The 20,978-nt window shown below is 33.9% G+C and overlaps 2 protein-coding genes across 2 annotated transcripts; both read left to right on the top strand.

Annotated features, from left to right (window-relative positions):
* The first annotated feature begins 59 nt into the window (after positions 1-59).
* LOC105334184 (inactive cell surface hyaluronidase CEMIP2) lies at positions 60-13,449 on the top strand. The gene is made up of 24 exons (XM_034455708.2): positions 60-217; positions 403-628; positions 1,002-1,165; positions 2,575-2,758; positions 3,062-3,217; positions 3,554-3,787; positions 3,926-4,030; positions 4,414-4,547; positions 4,791-4,863; positions 5,413-5,552; positions 5,669-5,826; positions 5,919-5,994; positions 6,221-6,355; positions 6,446-6,572; positions 6,674-6,737; positions 6,828-6,863; positions 7,812-7,892; positions 8,010-8,187; positions 8,560-8,760; positions 8,857-9,056; positions 9,148-9,312; positions 11,299-11,470; positions 11,891-11,947; positions 13,294-13,449. The coding sequence occupies exons 1-24, from the start codon at positions 92-94 to the stop codon at positions 13,324-13,326; spliced, it is 3,225 nt and encodes a 1,074-aa protein (XP_034311599.2). The 5' UTR covers positions 60-91; the 3' UTR covers positions 13,327-13,449.
* A 1,149-nt stretch (positions 13,450-14,598) lies between these two features.
* On the top strand, positions 14,599-17,277 carry LOC105334185 (uncharacterized). Its single transcript, XM_011437548.4, has 5 exons — positions 14,599-14,762; positions 15,134-15,255; positions 15,598-15,704; positions 15,890-16,096; positions 17,176-17,277. Exons 1-5 carry the CDS (start codon positions 14,637-14,639, stop codon positions 17,187-17,189), a joined length of 576 nt encoding a protein of 191 aa, XP_011435850.3. The 5' UTR covers positions 14,599-14,636; the 3' UTR covers positions 17,190-17,277.
* Positions 17,278-20,978: the final 3,701 nt, after the last annotated feature.

Here is a 20,978-nt window from a genome sequence, read left to right as displayed (position 1 = left end):
ATTAAAGCAATTTTATGATTTAAATGGCCGGAGCAAAATATATATAAAGGTGTAAAATCACTGTTGATCCCATCTTGGTTGAGGCGCAAAGATGGGAGCTACTCGTACGGCCCTTCTGTCTACAGCCTTGTGTTTTACCTTGGTTTTGTCGGCTTGCCCTGATCAAGACTCGAATTTGAAACCATGGTCAGAAGCAGGTTCCTGGCCAAGCCAACAAGTAAGCAAATGCATATCAAAGTAATATGATCTCAAATATTTGTTGTTGAATAGCTGCTTGTGTATTTTTTTTCATTTAACCATATGAATCGGGAAAAAAAATCCTAAATAGATTCATCTGACTTTTGATATAAATTTATAGTTAAAAGATCGGGTCATTTATCTACGGTGACTTAATTTTGACAGGTGCCCGCCGAGAATGCAGAAGTTGTAATCAACTTCCCTGTCCTGTTGGACACTACTCCCCCGGAGCTGTTCTCTATTGAGATACAGGACGGAGGAAAGCTTGTGTGGAGTAGCGGAGGAGACTATAGTCTGAGACTGAAGCACATACTGATCCAGAGCGGAGGGGAGATGCACATAGGCAGTGAAGACTGTCAGTTCTCCAGGAAAGCCAAGATCACGCTTCTGGGTATGTATTTACTATAATAGCTCTTAAATGATCATTATCAACGCTGCTCTCTCTCTCTCTCTCTCTCTCTCTCTCTCTCTCTCTCTCTCTCTCTCTCTCTATATATATATATATATGTAGGTATATATATTTCAAACGCGTGCACACATACTTTATAGTTACTGTTAATTATCAAGGCAAGAAATCATCGTCCGAGTTAGTATAATCGCAAAAAGTCTCTCTCGAGAATTATTAATATTGATCTTATTTTAATGACAATTGTTAACTATATGTATATGAGTTACAAAGTTCAGCGCTTTCCCGTACCCTTAAAACGGCAGAATTACGGAATAAGGTACTCGAGTCTTTAATAATGGAAACTGGTCTCTTAAAGGCGAACCCGGAGAAAGGAATATCCATCACCTGGGTGAGAAATTTATCGGCGTGAAAGCAGGAGGGACCTTGGAACTTCATGGCAAGGACAAGAGGTCGTGGACCAAACTAACCAAGACGGCGCCAAAATACGACCCCACCCTCGCCGAGATCTACAAACACAAAGTAAGCAAAATCATTTTGTGAGAAATCACGTTTTTACAGTACCTGCAACTTTATTTTTTACAATCCTATCCAATCGTATCGTGTATTAATCCTATCGTATCGTGTATACTGTTCTATCGTTCGTTAATCCTATCCTATCGTGCGTTAATCCTATCAGGTTTATCGTGCAATTTTAACAGTTTTTTCAGTTTATTCTATCATGTTAATCGTTACGTGCCTTTTCATAAGCAAGTAAATTTATTTCACAGTTGCAAGTTGTTCAGTGCGCCAGAGACATAAATAACAATGTCTCTGAGTGCGCCGTATACGAAAATTTATCGATCAAGAATTGTAAAATCCTATCCAGCATTCTATCATGATACTAATTTCTTAATTTTTTAGATCAAAATTAACCAATATCACATGTAAATCATATCTGTAAGCATTGGAAATGAAAAAATAATGTAAACTATCGAAGTTCTTAGGAACAAGGTAACATATTTACCTGTATATCGAATATATTGAATCGTACGCGGAGTGTATACCTGCGTAAACATTAACTTTTATGCAATATTATATAATTTGTTTTATGCATCATATTTTACAGAAACAAAAGTATTTATGATGTAATTTATATATAATTAAAACCAGACTTGTATTTTAATTGAACCCGTTATTTTCTGTGTGATATTTGATTTCGTGCTGAAATGTTCTCGGCAATCGGCTAGAGTGTGTGGTATAAAAAGAATGTTAACAAATCGTACGCAGAATGTGTATCTGCGTAAATATTTATTTAACTTGTATGTAATATAATTCGTTTTTAATGCATCATTCTCTTATTCAGAAAGAAATCTATTTATGATAGATTTTATATTTACTTTAAACAAGAGTTGGACTTTTATAATTTAACCCGCTATTTTCCGTGTGATTTGATCTCGTGCTGGAATATTCGCGGCGGTGTTCGGTAATGAATAAAATGTTAACAGTATAGAAAATTTATTGACCATTCAAGCTCATAATTGAAGTAAAAAAATTAACTGGTCATTTTTATACATTCTATAAATGATGCAGCGATGATTTACAACTCGGCAATTGTTACTAAAAAGAAATTCCACTTAAAATGTTATTCGTGCGTGTTCTTTCTCAAATTCTGTCATAATCAGTTTATAGAGAAGATCGTTTAAAGCGATTATACGTTTATCATGAACATCGTTTATCCTTTTCTATCGTATATCAATTCTATCCTACCGTGCGTGTATACTATTCTATCGTGCACTAATCCTATTTTATCGTGCGCTTATATATCCTATTTTATCGTGCGCGAATCCTATCCTATCGTTTATCTTGTACAAAATAACGTTGCGGGTACTGTAAGCAGCTGTATTAGGAACAAATTGAGTAGTTAAAATTTGTTAATTATTTCATAACAGGACAACTCCCCCACAAAAACGGCTGGCGTTTATTTGTATCACTTCAAAGTGACGGTGCCGGAAAACTTCGACTTTGTCAATGACCAGGGAGTGTTTGTGGGTGGAAATATCCACAGAAAGATAAGCTACTCCTCCCAAGACAATGTAGACACCTCAATAACGGATCTCACGGACTTCATAAACGGTACAATTGATCTCACATGTAGAATGCATAGATATTTACATAGGGAAAAAAAATCTGAAGATGCGATCGCAGGCTTCTCAGATCAGATAGATATAAATAGCCTTAGCTGGCAAATGGAAAATATATGTAAAGTCACAAAAGAAATATTTTGAAAAACAATTAAATTTATATATAGTTTGATTTGGTTTACTACATTTCGCGCGGTGCTTTACTTTCTATCGACTATACCAGTATATCAATGTATAGTTTGAACGTAGTAATCTAAATTTCGCCCAATGCTTTATGTTCGCGCTTCCATCGTAGGTATTCCCGACGGAGATATTTTCGCTATTGCCACGCAGAAAAACTTTCTGAACACAGCAGATGTCAGTGCTCTTTACACTGCCATTGATGCTCTAGGCGCCACTTCATTCAAAACGACGACCGCTGATGATGCTTACGTCGCCATTGGCCTGAAGGGTAGGTAACGGTTTTGATCTATATCACCATCGAATTTTTCCATGAATTGCCTTTTCATGCAAAAACTTAGAAGGCTTATTTCGACATTCGAGATTTCAAGAGCGGAATTAAAAAATTAATACCAATATTCAAATTAACCAATTAATTCATAAGTATTTCTTTACACGTTTACCTTAATGTTTCCTGTTGATATCGTTGAAAGGTAATACCGAGTCATATCAAGAAAAGCTCGGGGCAAATTAAAAAATTTGATATCCAATATTCAAATTAACCAAATAATTCATAAGTATTTCTTTACACGTTTACCTTAATGTTACCTGTTGATATCGTTGAAAGGTAATACCGAATCAGTTCAAGAAAAGCTCGGGGGCGATTCGTCCGGCGGTGCTGATTATAACGAGGCTAGTATTGTTTATGTCGTGCCTAACATTGAAAGAGAAATCAAAGTGACGTCATCAAACCACAAAGTGGAGGAATTCCGTAGTTACACGGAATTTGACGTCATCAACACGTATCTTACACGACCAATAATCCAAGTGTATGATGACATCACGAATGACTGGAACGTAGGCAAGTTTGTAACAGAAGATTTGCATATGTTGTACATTTCCTCAACTACATTTGTCATTTTTGAATAAATGTTATAGAAAAACTATAGATGAATAAGATACAGTAACACCATGTTTTGATTTACTTTTACCACCACAGGTGATGAAATCTTTATAACATCAACTGACTACCGCTGGGATCAGGTGGAGGACTTCACTATAATCGAGTGTTCAGATTGTCCGCCCAAGTTTATCAGACTGGACCGTACGTATAGTAAAAACTTTGTATTAAAGTTGTAAATGTAGAATGGAACATCAGTATGAGACAAAACATGTAAATTATAGCTATTTTAACAAATATATGGTAAATCATATAGGTTTTGAAAAACGTGAAATGTGCTCGGAACAAAAATGTATTGGTTTAACCATGAAACTAACGTTTATTTTTTCTTAAAGAAAGAAAGAAAATTCACCAACTAGTCATAAACCATGCATATCAAAAGTCATTTCTTGGCTTCAGAAGATTTTGTACAAAATAACTTAAAGTACACTTAACGATGTAAATAAATGTCTGAAGAATAGATTTTTTGTGAAATTTATAAGATTTTTTTTGTTTTTTCAAATATTGTTTTGATTTTGAAATTAAAGACTCCCTAAAGTATACTCACTACGGCGAGGTGTACAAGAGAGTGGACATGAGGGCGGAAGTGGGACTTAAAACTCGGTACATTCATATAACGTCAGAGGTCTCCGAAGGAAACAGCAATGGAGGACACGTTAAAGTAAGTGAATTAAATGTTCATGTAATTGATCATGGCTCAGCAATAAAAAGAAGTTAAAAGGAAAGCGCAGCAATAGAGGGGATATTTTAAAGAAAGCTTTTATTTAAAATGAAATCACATTAAATTAAATGGAAAAATGTGTAATTATAAATATATTAAATTGTTTAAAAGGCATATTCAAAAGATATTTATATCAATTAAAGTCTTTTGTTAAAAAAATTGAAACATAAATGTATTTATTAGTTTTTAAAAGGGTTCAAACGTGTAGCTGTCGAGGGGACAGAGTTGACAAACCTTGGTGACCCCCTGAACTTAGGTGAGCTATGAATACGTATAAATGTAGTTTTTTGTCTTCTAAAATAGTTTAATTCCAAAGTTTAAGTCAAATTAAAAATGGCGAAAGATGAATAATAAATGGACTAAAAATAAAATAAGATAAATAAATGAAATTAAATATTAAAGAAAAAACATTACAGTATCAGAAAAAAACAGAATATTCACCTTTATCCTGTATTTTCGTCTTGATCTTCAAACAAACACAATCGCAAAACCAATAATTAGTTGAACAATTAATATAATAGCGTAATGTTTCACATTTTCAAGAATTACTTAAAAGAGTTATTCACGTATATTATTTTATAATCATTATTGTTTTGAATTCTTCAATAAGAAGAAACGGTGAAACGTCACTTTGATTGGAAATAAATGTGATATAGCGACATGATTCCCAAATATGAAATCTGCATCTAATGACAAATACCAGAAACCGGATTCTAGCCATTTTATGAAAAATGGAATTAAGTAAAGTGAGGGTGGCAAACAGTTCTCAAAATTGATAATACGTACTCGGTTCCTGTTCGTTTAGGCCGCTACCCTCTCCATTACCACATGTGTTTCGATCTGGCCAACACCACGCTGTATCCAAACCCGTCCTACCTCAGGAAGAACTCGATCCACCACACCCAGTTCCGGTGTATCACAATTCACGGCACCCAGTCCGCTGTTGTAAGTACGCATGCGTCTCAACCGCTGAGCTTCTTGAAATATCATTATTTCTACACTAATCAGTGTGGTCTATTGTCTCCCATTTAAACGTTCTAACGTGATTTTATTCAAATTAGCTAACAGACAACGTATGTTACAACAGTGTTGGACATGGATTTTTCTTGGAGGATGGAGGTGAAAAAAATGTGACCTTTCACGGGAATCTTGGTTTGGGTCAAAGACGCTTTGTGGGGACTACCGTTCTGGGTACCACCGGAGCTATCCCAGCAGATAAGTTAGTTTACTTTTATTTGTTCTTAATAACGTAATAGTTGTCATGACTATTCGTGTTTTTGTTTAAATTTTGGTTAATTCATATGTTAACAGAGACGAGGGACCGGCCACGTACTGGATCACAAACCCCCTGACCACAATGGTCAACAATGTGGCAGCCGGTGGCGAGGTTCGTATATATAGTTATTCGTGTCAATAGCGTCCTCGTTAACTTATTGTATTTTCATTGTCTTATCTGAAACAGCTCCACTAAATTTAACCAAACGTGGCAAAAACACACCATTTTAAAAATACTTTTACAAATTTGGTTCAAATTAAGGATTCGGTCCTATATTTATTAATAGTTATGTATTTCGCTATCTAGTTCTTTCATTTGATTTGCCTATTGAATTTAGGGAATGGGCTTTTGGTACATCTATCCAGAAAAACCAACCGGGCCATCAGCAGATAAAAACTTCATGCAACCCGGTGAAGCGCAACACACCCCAATCACTAAGTTCAAGAACAACTCATGCCACTCCTATGAGATTGTAAGTTACACACCATAACTAGAAACTCGCATTTTTTAGCACAATGAAAATAATAAAGCTTATTAACAATAAATTGGCTTTGTTTTTCAGTGCATTTTCGTTGATAACGTTCTGGAAGAGAACTTGGAGTTCGGAGGGTACAACCACTACAACCCTAAGGTTAACCCCTTGGACCCGAACTCTGCCCCCTCCCCTGCGGTCTTTGAGGATCTGACGGGTGGGCGAGTTTTATTATTTCAAAAGAATTTTAATCGTTTTATTAACTTCGTAACTTAAAATATATCTGTTGTATCTCTCTGTCTTCCTCGACATTTTCAGCGTACAAATGTACAGAACAAAATCTGTGGATCCGTGCCTCACCTGCTATAGTTAGAAGAGCGTCGTAAGTTACAACACCGTACCGAATCTTTTTATTTAAGTTTGAAAGGTAAAGGCCAGAAACTTACATGGTTGGGTACAATTGTAATTTCAGTCTCTCAGACAGCAGATTCGGGGCATTCCTAGTCAGGTAAGTTCACTAATATTTCTTCAGACATTTTAAATGAAACATATGAACCTATCTGAGTGATTTTAAAAGTGAAATAAATGTACTTTGATATTAGGCTCATTACCGTAATATTTTAAAAATGCTTTTTTCCATATATGTTTGAAAACCAATTATTTTCCACAGGTTTTAAAGAGCATAATGGAAAACGTCTTGCTTTTTGTTTAAATAAATACAAAAAATTATGTATACGTGTATGGTGATATATATTTACGCCTCTTCGAGGAAGAAAAGGACCTATTGCTTTGCTGTCTGTCTATCGGTCGGTAGTTTCCGTTCATTTTTTTGGCAGGGGTTGCACATACCGAAATAAAATTTATCATACAGATTTTATTATAAAATTATCAAGTGCAAGGTCGGTTTTGGTACGATCAAGCAATTTTTGACAAGTTGTGCCCCATGGACGTTAATTTCTAATTTTTGAATATTCCATTCATTTTCTTCGCAGATGTTGAACACATTAACACATTTAGTATACAAATTTATCATAAGAATATCATCCCTGGGTCAAGTTTGGTTTTAATTAAGTACGATAAATCAATTTTTGTTAGAGTTATACACTTTTGACTTTTTTGCAGTTTCCGTTTATTTTCCTTCCAGAGGTTGCACATTCTGAAATGAAATTTGGTATGCAGATTTATCATAATAATATCTTGTAACCTTTAGCTCTAAATAAACGTTTTAGCAAAGACACGTCATACTTGATGCATCTAAGATAATACCTGGAGAAGACTCATGGTCAATTCCATTCCCATGATACTGCCCATAATGTATACTGCCCATGACAAAGACATGTGCACTCCATAATGTATGTGCAAGTGTGGGGGCATACGTTATCAACAAACTTCTCTTGTTATCATTTATACACAGTGTACATTTATAAACATACACATTGTCAAATTTTACTTTAAGGGAAGAAGCGCATTGGCAACAATTTGAGGACAGTGTCATTATTGGTCTTTCCGACAACGTGGGGGAAAACCTTAGCTTCAGGTAAAACAGGAGATTGTAACTAAAACATGGTATCCTTGAAATATACATAATTATTTTTACTGGACAATGATTATCACTTAAAAAAAAATCTTAGAACACTTGTAATTTGACCAACAGGAAGAGTGATATAACTGGGTACCGCTTTGCTAAAGGACCAATCGATTTAAGGAATACATGGTTTGGTGGTTTCAATTCAACCGCGGAAAGAACAGCAACAGCTATTGGCAATGACGTGTGTATGAATCATTGTCACCCACGCAACTCACTATTTGACATCATGTTCGACTTTGATGACGTAAGGTTTTATAGTACGGACAATATAATGCACAAGTGCTTGAGGACAGGACCGCCCCCTTCCATCCCTCAACCACAAGTATCTACACCCCCGGGATTTTTTTCCATTAGACTATTCATTTATTATACATTTCTAATCCAGTTTTGTGAAATGATTGAATAAATTAGATAAAAAAATTATCATAAATAATATGAAAAAAGGAGTTAAGACCCTTGGGGGGGATGTCCTGTCTTCAAGCACCTGTCATATAAAGTATTTAAACTTAATGTGAAGACTGGGTCTTCTATAAAATTATAATTTTAAGAATCAATAGGCAAAAATTCAACTTCAAAATTGCACCCTTTATATCTTACCTTTATATCTTACCTTTAGGTCCCAGGCAAAAGATTTTACTTTTGGAACTGTACTACAAGATCAGCTGACAAAGACTCCATATTTGCATTAAGAGATATGAGGCAAGCTGTCTCCGCTGGTGACGTCACGATCGTTACTAACAAACCGTTCTTGCTGACAGACAAGTGCAAAGTCAGGTCCTCATGGAATGCTGCATACTGCCCCTATACATATGGAGAAGTAAGATTTACGTAAACAATCACAATCTTAATTTTGTTTTTCAATTGAATTAACTTGACCAATCTACACACTATGATTGGTCCTGTTGTCGTCCAGGTATTTGTTTCTTACACCGACCGGCTGACCATTGACATGTCCGTGTACAGGACCGATGGGGTGTACCCCAACCTACCCTCCATAAAGATGGACGAGGAGAAGCACTTCCTGTCCATTCTGGGCGGCTCTCACAGCTATCTGGTCAGAATTCACGGCTCCGTCCCCTCCGTTACAAACTTCGACGCTGAAGCGATATCCAAGTATGAAATCTTTGAAACCAAAGAAATTGTTTTAGATTATTTACAATGACGTACATACCTTTTATCTATATACATGTATCCCCATGTTTAGGAGCCAGTTTGTGATGGTTGCCTTCTGCGTTCCAAGAAACGCCGAGATAATCTTTGAGTACCGGATGGAAAATCTCCAGAAACGTGAGGTGCGCGCAGTCACGTCTCGACAGGCAGTGGTTGATGATGAGAAACTCGGCACTTACTTCTATGACAGTACCAACGGGTAGGTACATTCTACATGTACATAACACTCTGATAGACAGGGGAAATGGAAACTTATTTTAACACTTTGGACTTATTTCTATTCATGGCGGTCAATATCAGTGGGTAGCCAACATTTTCTTGGTTCGTGGGAACATAATTTCGTTGGTAGCAAGGTCTTTTTCGTAGATAAATATTAAACACATGCTTGCATATACGTTCGTGGGGATGTAAAATCGTTGGCAATGGTTACCCACGAAAGCCACGAACATTGGTCCCCCACGAATATGATGATTCCACAGTTGTCTTTGATATGCATAATATCTCTCTGATTGTATGTCTAGTGGCCGTAACAAAGAACAAATGATGACGTTACAATGCTTTTTCACCGTTATCGCACTACATTGTTTCCGGCAATTTTCAATGTTATTATCTCATGGTTACAGTAAGTAACAACATCTAATAAAAAAAACCCTGTTGTACTTTTCTCTAAAGAATAAGTATACATTGATGCAGAGTTTTAAAAATGAGAACCCACATACATGTATAACCGTATTTGCATATTGTAACTTCCAATGCCAATGTTCACAAAGTGTAATTTGTTTCTAGTCTATTACTTGTTAATACTCATTGCTGTGACATACAACTATTTTCGTCGTTTATTTTGTGACGAGTTGATATAGTGATATAATCAAGATTATGAAGCAATCAGCATATATTTTATGACATTGGATTTGCTTTAATCAACAACACGAAGATGTTAAAAATTCTATACTTCACTGTTAAAAAAACTACTTCCGTATTTTACCGCATTTAACCAATTACAATCATGATATGAGATAATCTTGTAAAAAGCTTAATTGACCTTATTCAACATGTGATTTTCTTAAAAAAATTAATTAACTTATTAATGATATGATTATTCATCGAGAGCATGAGAAGCACAGGAGGATGTGCGGCTATCTGGTACATTTGAGGATCAAAATGTTAACATTTCTTGAAATTATTACTTGTTTCTGGCCAAAGCTGACCAAACCTTTTGTCCAAAGATAAAAAAACAACAATTTGATATGAGGTTTTAGATGTTGTTTTGTATGCATTGTGATTAATCAGTAAACTATGCTCTTGTTCAATAGATATATATAAGCCGAATTCGGGACAGTGCAGTAAATTACAGTTATAGTAATATTACATGAAGGGCTTGCCAAATATTTCAAATTTTTTACGCCTGGACCATCATCTTTGGGATGTGGCATTTGAGACTCAACTCGCGTAGCTGGCGTGATCAAAAAGGTTTAAACCTCTAAATGTAAATAAAAAATATGCAGTGAGTTGGATTACTACTAATATTGCATTATACAATTTGACCGAAGAGAAGTTTTGGAACGACTCAGTCAGGACTACAAAATCCATACCTTGTAAATGTTGAAAAAAAAATGAAAAAAAAAATTCAATAAGCTTTGTCAATCTCCTTTATATTTACAGCTTATGAAAGTTTCAAACTATGTAAATAATTTTAAGATCATTAAGCATTAAAGAAAGCTAATGATCCCCCTGTTATGTGTTTGTACACGATTGTAATATCTTATCTCCTTATCGTGAAGACTGATAGAATTTTTATTCATACATAATAAAATATTTTAAAAGTTTTTGTTTAGAGAATTCAACAATCAAACGGTATAGACAATTACATATACTATTTGATATGTAGATTAATGTTATAAGAATAATTTCTGAGTTTCTTTTTCTGAAGATGATATTAAAAAATTCTTATTAACTTAAGAAAAGTTTAAACAACTTGTCATAATTCAGTTTTTTGCCCTTAATTTTATAAGTTTTGCACTTTTCTCTTCACAAATTAGTTTTACAAGGTGTAGTATTGGTTGAAAAAGATATGCAGAAGGGAATTGAAAATAGAATGTTTTCATGTTTTGTGTCTTGTAGCAAAAGATAACAAAGATGCATGTAAATATTAGTATATTGTAGAACTTTGACTTTGTTTTTGTAGCGTTGTATTTTTCAAGCTGACACACGACGTAGACTACAAATCTGGAGAACAAAATCATTGTCCCAACAACGTTTGTCCACGAGCTAGGGTCAGAGTGATGTCAGGGGATCTGACGGACTCGAACTGTGTTAACCGGTTTACCGCCGTGGAGGAATACATGCAGACCTCCTCCGTAAGATATACTTCTCAAAATAAATCTTATTATGTTTCATTTGTGCAGAAATTAACTTTATAATATAAGTACTTCGGGTCACAGCGTTATAGACGTACTAAGAAGAACTATACTATATTTGATATTAATCAATAAAGTTTTCCAAAGCTTACCATTGTCGGGAGAGTAGAGTACATGTATATACATTGTAGTTACTATTTCAGAACATGATTTTAAAAGCCACACCACGTAATTATTTTTCCTTTGGTATGACTTGTAAAATTGGTATCATTTAACAGAAAATTTTCATATTTCCTATTAATGGAATTTCTCAATTTACAATTACATATTTGACCGTATTATGTATCATTTACTGTTGACCGAGGAACAGATAACCTTTTCATTGAGATGTTATCATTTAATGTGTATATGGAATTACAGGGAACCCCGGGCAGTGATATTTCGGTTTTACCGGCCACTTACACAAACCCGCCGGAGGTACGTACAATAAACTCCACAACCATTAACAGTCTTGTTTTATGAACAGAACTCTGAATATAAAAGCACTATATATGTTAATTAAACGTGTCACCAATTTAATTTGAACCCAAGACATTGAAAGGTTTTATAATTTCTTAGCTTTGATTAAATTGATTCTTTTTGATTGATCTTCTTAGAATTATTTTAATTTCATTGTTATTTTAAAAAAAACCCATACAAACTATCATTTCATCTCGCTCCTCCGATTAACGCTCGCGAACGAATTTTAGTTTACGGCAAGGAGGGCTTTGTTAAACAATAGAAATCTTTTTAATTAGTTTTAAGCTTATCTTGGTGTCCCTGATTACACGTTATTTGGCATCTGCCCGCTGTTATAATTCCTCTCATAATTAAGGGAAGGATCACGGAAATATGAAAAAATATTCAAATATATGGACAACAACTATTTCCAAAGGAGAGACAATATAAACGCAGATCCAATGCAGATGGGATTGGTATCTACATCGTAAACAATAATAAAAAATCTTCAAAACACTCTATTTTCTCTAACTTATATGGTGCAGCGAATATTAATATAACTATGCCACAATCTTTATATAATGTGAGCTCACATTTGTTCGAACTGCGATCTTCAGGAAAACATCATTATATAATTAAAATAGGTCTACAGTACTTTTTAATGACCAAATATCTTGGATTCAATATTCTCTTTATGACAACCACTGCACCTACGATGAATTTTTTAATAAGAAATTGTAAATTCTAAATTGCCATAATTGCTATGCATTTAAAAATGGCCACCACAAATAGGGTGCGAAATTCCGTAAAGAATTCAAATAAAGAATTAAAATATTATTGATTTTTAAGAACACTATAGTAATAACTTCTGTCATCTCTGTCATCTCTGTTTAAACATACAGATATACTGTACACACATTTGATTTAAACATTTACATATGTAATAGATTTGAAATTTAAGTCCAAGAATGAGCTCGTTTAACACCATGGACTGATAGACTTGTAATAATAATGAAGATCTCACCCAGTATAAAATATCAAAGGATTGATACTTAATTTTGATACATTAGCTATTCACCAGAGCTGATTTGATGTTTATGAATGTAAGGAATTTTATTCAGGACGAAAAATATCTTATTGTGTTATCTTTGTAACACCAATGACATTATTTATTGTAAGCCCCTCGTATTGAGACCTAAATCTTTTGGTAGCCAATATGTAATCATGTACAATCTTAAATATAGAAACATTTTGTTATAAGATAAACTACTGTTTTATTTTTTTTTTCTTAAGTTTTAGTTGATCTTTTATGTTATTTTTTGTAGAATGTAGGACATGGTCCAAACTATCCGTTTTAATGCTCGTAGAACAAGGAACGAAGTGCCGAGCTATTTGCTATGAAGTGTAAACTATTATAACTATATTTTCTTCTTACACTAGTAAATAAATATCCAATGTATTTATATTCACAGCCGTTTATGCACCTCATATTATGTAGCTTTACTGTTATTTAGACAATGTTACCATTACTATAACATGTAAATGTATCTACATCTATTCTGTGACTTAATAAATTTGTTTATCATCAAAATTTATATATGCTTTTTGAATAAAATGATACTCTGCACAAAAAATTGCCTTCCTTTTTTTTTTGCTACTACGTGTTAGATTACCATCATTTAGCGGTGTCTTCTATGGACATAAACTGATATAATACACAACATGGCTCAATGTTTGAGACATCATTTTAGAAACTGGCATCAACAATACTGTATCAGATACTCATTTCTTTACTTTTCTAAATGAACATTGCAAACGGATTTTTACTTTTTGAATGATGTATTATCATTTAGACAATGATTTTTATGATTTATCTTGCATATAAGTCAATACAATGAATTTGCTAAATTTATAGCTATCAGGAATTTATGATGTAAGTGAAAAAAAAATCCAACATGTAATGAAAATTATCATACCTTTAGAGATAACCTGATAAACTTGCGTTTCAACTGTCTTTTGTTTGATTTTGATTACTAGTATACGAATATGAACTGAAAAACTTTAATGAACGTCTATGCACTTATACCACTTTAAAAAGTGGTTGTTTTTGCATGTTTTGAAAATCTAGAGACAGACAATTATGCATCGGAAGTGACCTTACAAAGACATGGAGTGCAAAAATCATCAAGTCAATGCAATGAATGGGCATCCCCAATTTATCGCGAGTCAGACTTGTGCTGTCAGGATATAAAAAAAAACCATCAATAGTGTAGGTACCGTTTAATGACATTTGCATCTAAACGAAAACTGAAACATGTGAGCAAAAATGACGGGGGCTAAAATGATCTCGTATACTTGGCTGTGGTAGTTGGTTAAGTGGACTAATACTACGATGAATAAAGCCAATGCAAATCAGAGGTTGCCAAATTGTCCATGTCTTACAATTGCACCCATAAACTCAAATGTCAGTAAAACTTGTATCAAATAATTACCATTCAAAGATTTACGAGAAAAATGTATCGGAAATACAGTAATTGTTGATGAATACCACGTTGACATTTTAACATTGCAAAAAATAAAGAGCAATTAATAAGCATAGAATGCATAAGAGAGAAAAATTTCAGGTTATTTATACAATACCAAAAGCATTCACTAGACATTCACTAAAATGACCATGTTAAAGCCAAGTCACTTGTTTCTCTTTCTTTTTTTCTGTATCAACAATACATCATTCGGATTTTCTAAAATCTACAAGAGGAACAATGAAAACCCGACCAGTTTGGACCATAATAAGGTATTTCATTTCTACGCCAAAGTTTGAATTTCATTTATTCAAAACTTTCGTTTCGTTAATTATACTCATTAAATTCAAAACATGTTGACATAAAATAACCTATATATAACTTAAGGAGCTAAACCATTGAATTTTATAATCATAACATTATCGAATTTGGTTTTTGTGTGTTTGAAAACGTTGAATTTTGTTAATAAGTAAAGTTTACTCTTTAGACGCTTTCGTGAACCGCAAAAATTGAGCTCTTTACGCGTACTGTGTACTTATACATTTATCAATGTCTCGGTGTCTTGTAAATTGTTGCTCTTTATCATTATGTGTTGTTTCAACTTGGTTCTTTGTTCACCGTCATTTATATTTCTCTCATGTAGCTGACGGGACGTTGGTATCTGTACATGGACACTCGCAGAGAAAAGGGGAAAGGGAATACTTATGGAGATATTGAGATAAGAAGCAATGGGGATCTTCTGGACACCCTTTATGAATATAATCCGTAAGTATTTACAGAACCACTGTAAAGAAGAATAATGACCCCGTTGAATTATGACCGGGGGGAATTTTCTACGTAGAATAATGACCCCCTTTGCTGTAGAATTATTGGATTTTTCCGAAGAAAAAAGACACAGGGGTTATTTATTTACATATGTATTCACTGTATCAACATTTCCTATAATGTAGCGATTACATTAACAGAAACTGCATGATGCATGTATTTAGAAAAGATGACCAATGATAAAATTTATATAAAGAAATTATTGACATTTTAAAAGGCTTTTTAACGATTTGATAAATCATTAAAACAATGAATTATAATAATTTTGTGTATTATTTTTAGAGACAATGAGGAGTGTAAATCTTATGATATTATACTAAGACCACTAAGTTCAGACCCTTCGCCAGAGTCGGCGGTGGAATTTGAGATCATTGTACCGTCTACTACATGTAATAACACTTATAGTGATGCCTTTTATTGAATTAATATTTAAAAAACCAAACAATCAGTAAAAAATTTCAAGTTGTACACTGTTTAATGCTGTTACATATATTTGAAATATTCTATACACATATCGATATACGTATAGTGCTAAGTTGCTATACTTTGTTGTCCATATTTTTTACGCCAACAGTCGTGCTTGGGACACAGAAGATTGTGTATCTTAACGATGACCCTGCTGACGGTTTTGTTATCATACATCAAAACACAATGGGAAAGGAGACATATCTTGTGGCCACGCGAACAAAGAACCCTTCCGACCAACTGACCACCATAGAGACTGCTTTATTGAAGCTCAGTTTGGATCCAAAGAAATTTACAAAGAAACCAACAAAATTTGGTACAATTTTCCTGTTTATTTTTATATCATACATACATTCGTCATTGTTATGACACATTGAATAAAGTTCATATGTTAAAAATAACAGTGGAAGTACTTTAACGAAACTGCCTTGTTGCATTATTTGTTCATGGATTTTAAAAGAATTATTACATTCTCTTACGTCTAATTTGTATATAATTTTAAATGGTCCTTTTAAGGTATACGTTTACTCAGAATGAAAAAAAAAATCCACTGATGATAATGAAAAACCATCTATTGTGTGTTAAAGACCTATCATTGTAGTGCTATTTTCCACTTTCAAAAAAGTAGGTCAATGACCTACTTTTTGAGATAATGGCCACTGAATATTTTTTGAATATATAAGAAAAGTCCCTAAAAATTTTATACCATGATTGACATTTTCTTAATTGTGAAAATAATACAAATTGCTTAACTCTTTTAAAAATGAAATACAGTTTTTGAATGGCAGTGACACTGAACAGACACAAAGCATTAAGTTTTCATCCACAATTTTTTTGAATATTCCGGTCCGAATTTCCTCTATCAGTTTTCAGATTCCTACCCTTTTTTGATTCAATTTTACAAAAAATTGAATAATGATAATACTAAAACATTTATAGCTTTAAACTAGGCATATTGACCTTACTCTGGTATAAAAGTTATATGAGGTCAATGATCAAAATTTTGAGATATGGTGTCTTTTATCGTTTTTAAGCATTTTTCAATATTTTTGAAGTGTGTGCCATTCAAATATCTAAATGAAAAAGTGAGATAAAACCAACAGAAAATATGCAAAATTATGTGCATTAACAAATAAAATCTTAACTTTGAATATTACAGTACTACCAAAAATATTTAAGTGAAATACAAAATCTGAAAATGTTAGTCCGAATTTCCTCTGTTTTACTAAAAGTCCAACTTTGTTTGAGCCTAATTCCATGATATAGTAAAAATATCGAATGGTTTGTCCATAATAATTCAAAATAGTCCATCACTTCATCAAATACAGAAAAAAAAATTGTAGGGAACAGATACACATACTCAAATGTATTATATTTCTGTTCTCCTCTCTACAGGTTGCGAAACATAGACGAAGCGCAGGGAAGAGACAAACTGAACCGTACCATCCTGTACTAAGATTGCAAAAACCTCAATAAACTCCTCTAGAGCAGAATTAACCCGTTGTAGTTTTGTTGAGATGATTCGATTTTCCTTTTTTCATATCAGATTTTAAAACCTCCGAATATGTCTATAATAATACTTTTGTTCGTAGTTACTTTTGATCAATAGTCACAAATCGTTATGAAAATGGGAACATTCCTGCAATTTTAAAATAAAAAAGGCCTGTTTTCTTCACACTTGGCTTTCGGAATAATAGAACACATGTCTGCTATGATGCTTTTGTTATAGTAAATAATTGCACACCATAGTATAGAATTAATACTTTAGCAGCAAGCCTACAGAAGCTGAATGTTTCTTGTCAAAAGAAAAAAAAAGGAATATCCACCTGTCGTTCTAATTCATCATTTTAAACAAATTAGATGATCTTCACGGTGTCATATACCATATTTTTTAAATAGGATAGAAAGGGTACAGGCACGTAGCATCGTTTTTGAAAGTGGGGGGGGGGGGGGGCAGACTCATCCAAAGAATCTTGACAAGCAAAAAAAAAAGGGGGGAAATTTTAACTTTTCCAAAATCTTCAAAATCCTAATCCGGGGGGGGGGGGGGGGGGGGGGCAGGCCCCCCTTGCCCCCCCCCCCTGATGCTACGTGCCTGGGGTAAAGGCTGCCTGATTAATTTCACAGCGGTATGTAGAAAGTCACTTATCTGTACTTCATAAGATATGACGTCATAGTTAACTTTGAGGTCACGATCTTCATTTCTTTCGATCGTTCTTAGGGAATGTATCGTAACGTAATACTAGTAAGTGATATTCACTGTGCATAATAAAACCGCTTCATTCCTTTACATAGACACTGTTACAAATACTAGTGATACTAAATTCATAATACTAAATAACCGATATGGAGTATAAAAAGATCAACAGTTTTAAAGCTTCGTACACTAATGGTTTTGAGACTCCCCCTGCTACGTGTAATCTAATGAATGGTGATTATGCATATAAAAACGGCTTGGCGCAAGTGAAAGATAAAAACAATCTTTTTATATTTTACGTGAAATCGGGAGAAAAAATAGGTACCAATGTGAATCTTGCTGGGGGAAACCTACCGATTGACCCGATTTTGTGTAAATCGAGCCTAAAAGGTAAAAATGTGCCTATTTTCGATGGCGGTGCGAAATGTTTTGACAATATTTCAAATAAACGAAATATTTATATGAACCCCCAGCCAGAACTGCAAAATACATAACTAATCGAAGGATTTTTCATAAAAATATTTTTGATTCACTTGCGCCGATGCGATTTTTATAGATTATTTACCGTGTTAAAATACACCCGTCACGTGCTTAAGAGAAATATATGACGTCACAAAAATACATCAAATTAATATAGTGATGGATGTCACTGTTAATTTATGTAATAAAAGTTTAAACAAACTCGCTCGGTTAAAGTGTTTTTCGATTATTAAAATAGTATCATTTTTCGATATATATTTAGCTTCGGACAGCCTTAACATAGCCGCGACAATACTGCCTGTAGTCCTTAAAGCCCCTTTTGCAATTGGCGCACGAGCACTTTACAACACTTTGCGATCGGATTTTTTTTAGATTCGCGCAAGCTCTCTCATACGTTGAACTCGCAATAGTGATGCACGATTTTAAAGGTCGTAAGATGAATCGCAGTTGTTTAAGCGCGTATTGTGCGACCATGAGACTGTTGCTCAAATTATCTCATGTTATCTTGCAACGCTTTACTATCATTGCACGACTTATCAGTAATATGCCATGCTTTGCCACTAGTATATATACCCTGTATAAGCATCTCTTCAGACCACAATTCAACAATATAAATTTATTGCATGATGGTGAGGGAAAAATGAAGATTTATTTCTCAAAGAAAAATCATTTACTTCCAGCGGGCATCGCCCGAGGGAAATTTGTTTTTCTTGGGGGGATTATTTTATTTTAAACAATATTACATAATAGGATCGGGCAGCAGGCAATCTGCCTATTTGAACCCTCTCCTTTAACAGTCAATTTGACAAACATTGATGGTACAATGTAACAATGGAATATAATAGAGAAAAATAAAGGAAAAATAAGTGGAATCAAGATGCTTGGTACCGGGTATTATTTATGTACAAAATGAAAAATAGTTGTAGAAAGCTAGCAGTTCAGCTGTTTGAGTGACACTGTGAATAATGCATTAAAACTTAAATCTTTTGGTAGCTAATATATAATCATGTACAATCTTAAATATAGCAACATTTTCGTTATACGGCAAACTACTGTCCCCATATAACAATAAGTCCAGAGAGATGGGGATATCTAAATGTAAATTACTTATTGATTGTATAAAAACTTGCCTCTGTGCATCATAATGTGGACAGACAAAAAAATAATGATAAGCATTTTCAGATACATAACCACACATATCACAAATAGAATTTTCACACAAAAAATGATTGAATAGGTCATTATTTAAATTGCTTGCCTTATTTCTTATCTGACAATGTTTAATATTTGCTTTTCTTGGGGGGATAGATTGATTACATTGATTTCTAAAAATTATTTGGCTTTTTGATAGCAATAACATCGTGGTTGTTTGATTTCCTCTGTCACTGTCTCACTTTTCTTTCATAATTTCGAATCATAACAAGTAAAATCTGAACTTTTGATATTATAGCACTGCCAGAAATATTTCAGTGAAAAATAAAATCTGAAAAATGTCGTCCGAATTTCCTCTGTTTTGCTAATAGCCAAATTTTGTTTGAGTCTAATTCCATAACAAAGAAGAAATATCAAATGTTATGTCAATAATAATTCATTTCATTAATTCTTTTTTGTGTTTAGAACAGTTTTACTCATGACATTAAACTTAATAACAATCCGAATTTAAGAACTCAAACCCTGAGTAAACAACGTCCTTAAAGCTGACATGAATTCATAAATACGCATTACTTCCCTTTTATCTCCGACTACCGCCATATTAGTTGTCGATTTCTATTGTTCTGCTCATCGCTTCACACCCCCTATATAAGGCCGAGAGCCCTCGTCATGCTTCACCGCATTCAGGAATTTCATACACCCGAACACGTTACCATGGACGAAAAGACTTGTAAAAACGCGTTTTGAACAGAAATAATATGACAAACACTTCAGTGGCAAGATATATCCAATAAACGACGAAACAAGACAGACTGAAATACAGGCGCAGATACTTCCGAAATTCCTCGATAATTGTAGACCGTTTTCCTGTGTATGTTATAACATCGCACATGCGCAAACTACACACTGTGGCAGATCGAGCAATGTCAATTATCGCATGGATTTTATAAACGGGGAGTTTTTGTAGGAACGGATAGAAACGTTGTTACTTTCTTGGATTTACTATTATTTAGCTACTGTGTTGGATGTAGTGTCGCCAGGGTTTTCAAGAAGATGCAGACGTTATGCACTCTGTATGAACGACACACGTGTTCGATGTGCATGCGAAGTAAAGCAGCACTGTCTGTGCAAAATAATATAGATACCTTGAACATCCTTTCAAAGAATACATATATTTTGTATTTCATTGATTTTTTTTTCTTTATTCTTTATTAATACATTTTACTACATGTACAATGTGTAGTTCATGCATTTAGAAGTCCGTGCAACGTGAATGCCTCGATCGGAAAGCAACCGACCGTAACTTTCTCAACCGGTATATATACCCCACTGGCAGTAGAGGGGCGATTGAAACTAATATGGCGACCAA

Source organism: Magallana gigas, chromosome 7 (assembly GCF_963853765.1).
Source record: "Magallana gigas chromosome 7, xbMagGiga1.1, whole genome shotgun sequence".
NCBI lineage: Eukaryota > Metazoa > Mollusca > Bivalvia > Ostreida > Ostreidae > Magallana > Magallana gigas.
The sequence above is the reverse complement of the archived record's forward strand: the minus strand, read 5'-3'. Positions and strand labels throughout refer to the sequence as shown.

Coding starts and splice junctions, on each gene's coding strand:
- LOC105334184 (XM_034455708.2), top strand. CDS start 92: ATGGGAGCTACTCGTACGGCCCTTCTGTCTACAGCCTTGTGTTTTACC. Junction 6,573..6,673: donor GGTCTTTGAGGATCTGACGG/GTGGGCGAGTTT, acceptor CGACATTTTCAG/CGTACAAATGTACAGAACAA. Junction 8,188..8,559: donor TCATGTTCGACTTTGATGAC/GTAAGGTTTTAT, acceptor TCTTACCTTTAG/GTCCCAGGCAAAAGATTTTA.
- LOC105334185 (XM_011437548.4), top strand. CDS start 14,637: ATGACCATGTTAAAGCCAAGTCACTTGTTTCTCTTTCTTTTTTTCTGT. Junction 14,763..15,133: donor CCAGTTTGGACCATAATAAG/GTATTTCATTTC, acceptor TCTCTCATGTAG/CTGACGGGACGTTGGTATCT. Junction 15,705..15,889: donor CATTGTACCGTCTACTACAT/GTAATAACACTT, acceptor TTACGCCAACAG/TCGTGCTTGGGACACAGAAG.